This window comes from Haliotis cracherodii, unplaced genomic scaffold, assembly GCF_022045235.1.
Source record: "Haliotis cracherodii isolate W230 unplaced genomic scaffold, xgHalCrac1.p SCAF_22, whole genome shotgun sequence".
NCBI lineage: Eukaryota > Metazoa > Mollusca > Gastropoda > Lepetellida > Haliotidae > Haliotis > Haliotis cracherodii.
In genome coordinates, this window is record NW_027266278.1 from 1095038 (window position 1) to 1104482 (window position 9445).

Genomic DNA, 9445 nt, shown 5'->3' on the forward strand with positions numbered 1-9445 from the left:
TTGATAGTGATTCATAGATACATTCTGGTGATGTGGTCGGAATCGTACAATAAGATTAGTTTGGATTTTGATTTAAAAAGATAGTGTCGATAATTCAGCAAAGCACCAAATAGTATTTGGTGAAATACTTCTGAATATGAAAGTGTGAAACCCAAATTACAACAAAGAAAAAGGAAAGAAACGTCACTATAATGAGAATGAACAAACCAATAAATGAGTAACATTTGGACTTTGATATGTCGTCTTATTTATTTTTAAAGAGACGCATTTTCAAGTTTTATCAGTGACACGTACATTGATAAGTCTTTACAATATTCCCACATATGATATCAGATTAAGTGAAGGATACTCTGAAACATGTATGCGTATTTGTTTGCAAACATTATGACATCAGCGATATGACAAACAAATAACATAATTGGACGCTGGAGGTGAGACATTTCAACAACAGCAAAAAATCACGATATAGAAGGATTTTGTTTTATTCTCCTGCCCAATAATGACGTCATACTGATCTTTGTGCAGTTGTGACTTTCGAAAACAGTAGAAACAAACTAAATAAGAAATACAATACGAATTGGATTTCTTAATAACGACTCATGATAATAACCATTCATACTCTGTGTTTTGTGTAAAGCCGTTGTTTAAAATTTTATAAACTTAACTAAGATCACCAAGCAACCTAACAGTGATTTGAATATCAACTCATAACACCTTGCACAAATCCAGTACATAATCCGTGATTAAGCCACGCCATCTCTGACGTGTGTTCGCAAAGCTCTCCACCTAATTGGATGCGGGAGGTGGCGTTGCTATGTCCAATGTAGTGACCGAGGCAGGCACATATGAGCTGTGTTGTTGTGATGCTGGTGGATGAGCGACGGGGGTGGAGGGTATTGTCAGGGTGTTTGCTTATGTGGTGGAGAGATAGTGGAGGAGGGGTGAACTGACTGCAGTGACCACAGAGACATGTATTTGGCAGGTTACTAAGGACATGACTATGATCGACCAGAGGGTTTGGTACCCATTGGCTTTCACTCCATTTCGCCGTCACTGATTTAGGTATTCATTATAATGACACACATCCTCTGTAGCCAACGCAGTCTGTTCATCTACCGTAGTCAATTACATTTTAGAAGACATATCTGACATATCACAAGAATGAGAAATCTATGTGGACTATTTTCAAAGATATGTAAGGGGCCCCAACTTGCGTACAAAAACGTTTTAATTTTACATATCAATACAGTTATAGAGGTGTCCTGTTAGGACATCCATTTAAATAAGGTTACATGTGTTTGTGATGACTGAAGAAATAGCAAGGTACGTTCTTTGATTCCAGGGTTCTGAGGTGGTCAGACTGTGTGACTTTGTTTTGCCTGGTTTAGGCTCGATCACTGACACAGTTGGAGTATTGTTGACTTCGGTGTCACTTATTTACTCTCAGAGTCACTAATACTCGGATGTTACAGTGAATGAGTATTGGTTTACGACGCTTCTCGCAATATTCCTCCAAACCACAACGGGGGACACCAGAAATGGGCTTTACACATTGTACCATGTGGAGAATCGAACACAGGTTTTAGGCGTGATCGAACCCTTCAACCACTGGGCTACCCCACCGCTCCTCAGTATATGTTACAGATCAGTGGGGTGTGATGATGCCCGTCACCACATGCATTTGATACAGTGTGAATGTTGTGTGAGAAATGTGTGTCATTTGAAGGAAGGTGAAATAGGAGAATAATAATGCTGGGAATATTTTCAACTTTTTATTACAAAATAAACATCATCAAAATAAATATCATATCAAAATAAAAATACTTGGTATATACATTGAGCACTTCTTTCACAAGACCACGTTACATCATCGCCCAACGTGTCATACAATACTCAAATTTCGGAGCATTTAAATTAGTGAAGATGGTTGCCAAGGGAACGACAACCCTCGGAACACATCTGTGTGGGACAGTTACCCTGGGCACAGTTCGTCTTGCACCACGTGACCATCAGGCTATTTCCTGCCCAGAGTCCGATAGCTGAGCACCCGGATGTAGCCCCGCCAGATGGCGCCACATAGACAGTTTGCGCGTGACTGTTAGACGAGAGTATCGCGACGTCTGCGCAGCCGTAGAACTGTTCCTGAGGTCCACACCCAACACAGCAGTGACCACTTGCTTCACATCCCCAAGAGTTGCCTGGTCAAATGGAAGGTGCATCTACAGTTGCATGTTATGTGTCGTCAAGCTGACAACAACAACAATGATATTGATGTACTAAAGACCGACCTGATTTGTTTTGTTCCTCTTAAGCAAAATTATTGGAATAGAAGTAAAAAAACTCAGATCTACCACTCCACCAATGAATTTTGCCCATTTCTATTCCAGGCGGAAACATTGTTATTCTTTGGGCAATTAAGCTACTCTTTAACTGCTAGATTGATTTGACATATGTGTTAGCAGACAAGCATATATTGGGATTGGATTATCTGAATCAAACTTGCAAGAATGTCATTTGCTTTATGATGCTTTAGACTTTCTCAAGAGGTAGAGGAAACATTTTCGCGTAAAGAGTCACAAAGAATACGCTGTTTCAAACAGAGGGGGGGGAGGGCGGTATTTTGATTTGATACCTCTGATTGACCAATCAAGATCGAGTACTTTCCAAATTCATGAGATAAACATATTGTGTTTTCAATGTATAGCTAGGTAACCTGCTAAATCGACTTTGGAACCGAACGTGCAGCGCGAAGTTTCAAATGTTAAATATAGCGCGGTTCAGTCCATAGGTAAGGTAGCTGAATGTTTATCTCCATTATACCATGACTAGAGTGAAACGGCATGGGTTGAGTCCAGTGTTTTGAGTAAGTAGTCGATCAGAATTTGTGGAATCGTTCTTGCGTTAAGTTTGATCATATTAATTTCACCATTATGAAGATTGATCTACGTATATATAGAGCTATAGATCGGTTATTGCTTAAGAAGAAGAGTAACAGATACGAGGCAATTAAAATAGATTAATTTCATGTTACATCCGTTAACTTACCAGCGTTGTATTTCCACTGCAGGACACACTGAGAACACGTCACTTCCGCTGATAATGAACACGGCCTTCGTGTATGTAATGGTTGTGAGTGAGTGAGTGAGTGAGTTGGGTTTAACGCCACTTTTAATAATATTCCAGTTATATCACGGCGTATCAGTTTAATGTGGGAGGAAAACCCGAAGTGATGCAGGTCTTAGACGTTTACCACTTCGGTGAAACCCACGAGCACGGGTATGGTGCTGATAAACCTAAACCATAATCGGGGCGAACCGGGATTCGAACCCACAATCATAGGTTCCTGGCGTGCTCAAGGGACGCAACTCTGCACAGCGAATTGCGGCGCCTTAGACAACTGGGCCACTTGTGCCCCTGTTAAGGTAGTGGGTAACATGGTACTGGCTACTAGTCAAACCTTCTAGGGCTGCACATCATTCGCCTTTGTCCTAGTTCCTACTGAAGAGGATGAAAACAAACCTATTCACAAAAATCATTTTGCGAAAATGTCCAGAGCTTCGATGGTGATATCCTTATAAAAAAATAAGGAAAGGAAACTTACCTCTATGGTTGGCTGTCAGATCAATGTCAATTTGGATTGTCTCCCCTTGGTTGTACTTCCGGACGATGATGCCTTTTGCGTACTTCCCTCCAGCCTCGTTCTCACGCACCCCGTCCCAGGGATCTCCGCACACACCGCACTTCCCCTTGTTCTGTTCCCACTGTCTCTGTAATGGAAGTCATGGTGAACATGGTGTCATATTTTACAAGTTTGTGTCCTTTAACGAGATGACCAATTTCATAATCTAGAAACATTCTACACATACGTGGCTAAAATACACCCACGTCTGGGCATTCAGTGACACACATAAAGACAGAACATTATAATTTGTCCCGGTATTTTCCAAAACATAACCTGACATTTACCTGCCAGTAAAATCATTGATAGAATCCACTGAATTCACATGTACATGCATATTGTTACTGAACTGTGTCTACATCAATAATAAAGAGACATCACCCTTTCCACAATCATGAGAAAGTTCAGTGTTTCCCACTATATAATAAACATGTTATTATTATTTACCATTTAGGTGAGTGAATCCTGTCCCATCGGTGTCACCCGTCACTAATACATGCGCCCCGTGAAGATCCGGGGTAGAATAGGTCTTCAGAAACCCATGCTTGCCGTAAAAGGCAACTGTGCTTGTCGTAAGGGGCGACTAACAGGATCAGGTGGTCAGGCTCGCTGACTTGTTTGATGCATGTCATATTTTCCCAATTGCGTGGATCGATATTTATGACATCAATCACTCGATTGTCTGGTGCAGACCCGATTACTTACAGACGACTGTCGTATAGCTGGGATATTGCTGAGTGCGGCGATAAACAGCAAACAGCACTTGCAAACACAAAAATATCTCGAATAGGTCGGAGGTTCTTCAAGTAACACAATGCTACTGTATTTCTGCCCCAATATCATTTAGCTCACCTGGTAACCGCCGCAATAGAGCTGGTTGTCGTTGTAGTTTGGTGGGGCATTGAAACCAAGTCTCCACATACTTGCTCGAGAGGGGGGTTCCAGCAGACGCCCGTGTCCCCCGACCATGGAGGGGAGGAGCAGGAGGGACGCCCACAGCACGAGCTGAGCTGCAGCACGAATTTCCAACCAAACCATGTTTGGGGTTCAATGTAGGATCGTTATTACCCTGCCACCTGTGCTTCTTTGTCTGATAGGCAGGTCTGATGTGTGGAATGATCGACTTTGATTTGTCGTCTGCTTGTTTGGAGTTTAATGCCCTGTCGCCTGTTTTTTTCCAAATGTCGTCTGCTGATCACGTTGACTGTCGTCTGCTTGATCAAAATGTCGCTGACGCCTGAGTCTCCAAGTAAATAACTGACTTTCAATCTTACAGGTTCTGGTGTGATTCTGTCCCTGTCTGACTTCCAAGTGATCTGGGGTAGCTATATACCCCAGCCTCACCCACGTGTCTCATTGTTATCAAAACTGAAAGCTTCAAGAAGAAGCGTGTTTTTCCTGAATACTGAGTCATTCGTGATGTCATAAAAACAAGCTTGACCTCACATCAACCTACCAGATAAACTCTGCGGCCAATACGGTCAGTTCATCCACCCCTCCTCCTATACCCCCTAACCCCCATAAGCAAATACCCTACAACACCCTCCTCCCCCGTCTCTCACCCACCAGCAACACAACATGCCCCCGTGTGCCTGCCTCGGTCACTACACTGGACATAGCAACGCCAACCCCCGGATCCAATTAGGTGGACAGCGTTGCGACCAGTATCTGTTATCTATTTTGTTGACGTCACAATGTCCAACTCTGAGCAAACCTCAGCCATGCAGGGATGTCATCAAAGCAAGAACTTTACACATCACTGTTCTGTTACTTGCTGACATTAGCTAGTCTTATTATATTTATAGATTTATTTCGTTCTTTGAAGAATGTACATATGAAGCCATGTACTCATTCTCTCACCAACGACACGCATTGCATTTTAGTTCATCAAAATATGTGGATAACAAGAAAGAAACCGGATCTATCCATATGAATTGAGAAACACGTTCGCCTGAACCATAATTTATCTGGTGACCACAGCAATGGAATTAATGGTTTCTCATGAACAATGCACAGTCAAAGAAAATATTATCAGATATGTGTTCAGCTGCACTAGTTTAAACTAACAAAGTATGACATACAAAGTGATAACGTAATGGGATCATTTATAGGGACATTTACAGTGATTCCCGGGTTTACATTAAGTTGTCTTGTGTACGATTTGTGTTAACACATTCAGAGCAACTTGAAATCAGAACTGCTTAAACACAGAGGCATGAAATGAACTTATCTACCCGCAAAATGTGTTTGTTATATATGCATATACTACTTGTTATGTATGTATTTACTACTTGTTATATATGTATATACTACTTGGTATATATGTATATACTACTTGTGAGATAAGAATATACTTCTTGTTATGTATGTATATACTACTTGTTATTTATGTATATACTACTTGTTATATATGAATATACTACTTGTTATATATGTATATACTACTTGTTATATATGAATATACTACTTGTTATGTATGTATATACTACTTGTTATGTATGTATATACTACTTGTTATATATGTATATACTACTTGTTATATATGTTTATACTACTTGTTATGTATGTATATACTACTTGTGATGTATGTATATACTACTTGTTATATATGTATATACTACTTGTTATATATGTTTATACTACTTGTTATGTATGTATATACTACTTGTTATGTATATATAAACTACTTGTTATATATGTATATACTACTTGTTATATATGTATATACTACTTGTTATATATGTATATACTACTTGTTATGTATGTATATACTATGTGTTATATATTCATATACTACTTATTATATATGTATATACTACTTGTTATGTATGTATATACTGCGTGTTATATATTCATATACTACTTGTTATATATATATATACTACTTGTTATGTATGTATACACTACTTGTTATTTATGTATATACTACTTGTTATGTATGTATATACTACTTGTTATGTATGTATATACTACTTGTTATATATGTATATACTACATGTTATATTTTTATATACTACTTGTTATATATGCATATACTACTTGTTATATATGTATATACTACTTGTGATATATGTATATACTACTTGTGATATATGTATATACTACTTGTTATATATGTATATACTACTTGATATATATACATACTACTTGTGATGTATGTATATACTACTTGTTATATATGTATATACTACTTGTTATGTATGTATATACTACTTGTTATATATGTATATACTACTTGTTATGTATGTATATACTACTTGTTATGTATGTATATACTACTTGTTATATATGTATATACTACTTGTTATATATGTATATACTTCTTGTTATGGGTGTTTGTACAAACCATGACAGAAACACCGAGAATCATATGTAGCGTCTTAAAGGAGAATCTATGGCGTAAATACTTGTTTTATAGAATTATTAAGATCTATAATGTTTAATAACATATTAAGACCTATAATGTTTAATAAAATGGGAAGATCTATTATGTTTAATAAAATTTTAGGGTCTCATTCATGAACTTTCATCTTCCCGAGGCAAGGTGTTAAGTGACTTTTAAGGTCCAGTTTCCACCCTTGCCGAACTAGGCTTGAATTTCAAGACTCGATCGTAGCGCCACGCGTTATGGCCCTTCTATGTACCTTCATTTGGCCAGTCAGATTCCATCCCTCATAGTACTTGCATTTGCTTCAAACAAAATGGCGACGCAAGTCAAGACGTTTTGTTCGATAGTCAAGGCCTCCATTGTAACAACACGGGTCTTACCCCACAAAGTGCTTCAAATCACGTAAGCACCTCCGTTAAAAGCGTGAAAGAATTTGCAAAATATCTGTCGAGCCCCAGTTGGCGGTACACATGCTTTGCAAATCCTGCAGTCGACCGAAATCTGCACATTGAAATCCATGTTATTTACGAACCGGATTCTGGTTCGTTACGCGATTTTGATTGGACTATGTATAGACTCGTTGGTCTAGCCAAAATGTAACTCCATAATTGCAGCATAGTTCGGCAAGGGTGGAAACGGGACTTATACAGTCAGTTAAATCCCTTGCCTCGGGAAGATGATGAACAATGTGCGTCAACGTAACTTTGACATTGTCTGGTAGTTTTCTTTTCTATTTGATTGTTTGTTCTTTAAAGCCGCACTCAGCAACATTCCAGGTATATGACGGCGGTCTGTAGATAATCGAGTCTGGACCAGACAATCCAGTGATTGACATCATGAGCATCGATCCTCGCAATTGGGCCTGACCACCCGATCCCGTTAGCCTCCTCTTACGACAAGCATAGTTGCCTTTTATAGCAAGCATGGCTTCTGAAGATCTATTCTGCCCCGGACCTCAACGGACCTCCACTTTTGTAAGCTCACCTGCGGAAAGAACAATCTTGAAGCTCCCCTGATAGTAGAACATGATTCTTGGCATTGCCTTACAGGTGATAACTCATCCAAACCCGGGTCCTCATGGGGTCTTGAAGGCAATGGAGCATGTGCGTTTCATAGTGTTTCAGTGATTGATATTAATGATGACCCACGACGTCAGCATACGATAAACCGAATCAGGGATCATTTCCGATCCATTTAGATGCCTGAAGTCTTTAAGTTGCCGGGGCTCGTTGTCCGTGAGTCATCGATGGGCGCATGTTATGGGGGGGAATACATCTGTGAGGAAATAAGTCCATGTTGTTTTACGCCTAGTCCGCAATACACCCAGACGGTCGGTGTTTATCTGTGTTTATACTCTCACCCCTTGTCTGGCCGAGTAATTTATTTACTGATATAACTGAATTAAAGCTCACTTTGACCAAGAAACAACGTTATCACAACTTATTATATATTTCAGTGTGAAAGACGGAGTTTTCTGAATTTGAGAAAAAGTGATCTTTTCATTGCAGTCAACCTAACACTTTAACGGAACTATTGTCATACACGAGTTACCTCCCCGCAAAATGTCTCCCTTTATCGTAAGTGTCTGGCCCGGACACAAACAGTTTATTTCTTAATTCCACATTGACAAGGCAAGATAATGACAGATGGTCGTTTGTTATTGAGTTAATATAGCTTCATACCGTTTGTTATATTCTTGAAAATGTTTCGTTATAAACTGTAAATTTCTCGACAATCGAGAAACACGACATTTCACTCCATACATGAAATATCCTCCATATCTTGTTGACTTGACGTCACTTATTTGTCTCGTCACAATTGGACATTTAAAACCCAAAATATAAGGTTGTAAGGTGTGATCACTCAATGATTCATAAATTTAATACATGTGTCAAAAGTGGGTGTACATCATTTTACAAACTGATTTTCAGTGATCCATTCATAAAATCGTCACCACTGTTTTGCCTTTTTACGGCCAATGAAATTTGTTGCGGCAGTTATTCGGGGGTTATATTTCGCTGGCGTTGACGGTGACGTTGACGCTGACGTTAGCGTTGACAGTGACGTTGGCACTGGCGGTAACGCTGGCGTTGACGTTGACGCTGATGTTGACGATGACGTTTGAGATGCGAGACACGAGACACGTGAGAAGTGATGCAGGTCTAAGACGTTTACCTTTTTGGCGAAACCCACGAGCATGGATGTTGTTGTGACAAGAGGAGAAACATGATCATCAATATATTGAGATTTTTTCTTCTTTAAAATTGCTAGTGTTACATTTTGGTTGAACACGGAAACGAAATTCTTTCTTTAGATTAACATGTTTCCAAAAGTGCATTTTAAAACAATTATTATTATTAAGTACAAACTTATAGTCA

The 9445-nt window shown here is 39.2% G+C and overlaps 1 protein-coding gene across 1 annotated transcript; it reads right to left on the bottom strand.

The window, feature by feature from the left end:
* Positions 1 to 1914: 1914 nt before the first annotated feature.
* Positions 1915 to 4717, bottom strand: LOC139471415 (uncharacterized). Its single transcript, XM_071253780.1, has 4 exons — positions 4532 to 4717; positions 3602 to 3767; positions 3046 to 3093; positions 1915 to 2198 (listed from the first exon to the last, which is right to left on the bottom strand). The coding sequence occupies exons 1-4, from the start codon at positions 4715 to 4717 to the stop codon at positions 1915 to 1917; spliced, it is 684 nt and encodes a 227-aa protein (XP_071109881.1).
* Between the last annotated feature and the right edge of the window lie 4728 nt (positions 4718 to 9445).

Excerpts from the sequence above, each read along its gene's own strand:
- LOC139471415 (XM_071253780.1), bottom strand. The coding sequence starts at position 4,717 with ATGGTTTGGTTGGAAATTCGTGCTGCAGCTCAGCTCGTGCTGTGGGCG. Across the intron at positions 3,094-3,601 it reads TCTGACAGCCAACCATAGAG|CGGAAGTGACGTGTTCTCAG; the intron begins GTAAGTTTCCTT and ends GTTCATTATCAG. Across the intron at positions 2,199-3,045 it reads GCAGTGGAAATACAACGCTG|GCAACTCTTGGGGATGTGAA; the intron begins GTAAGTTAACGG and ends CCATTTGACCAG.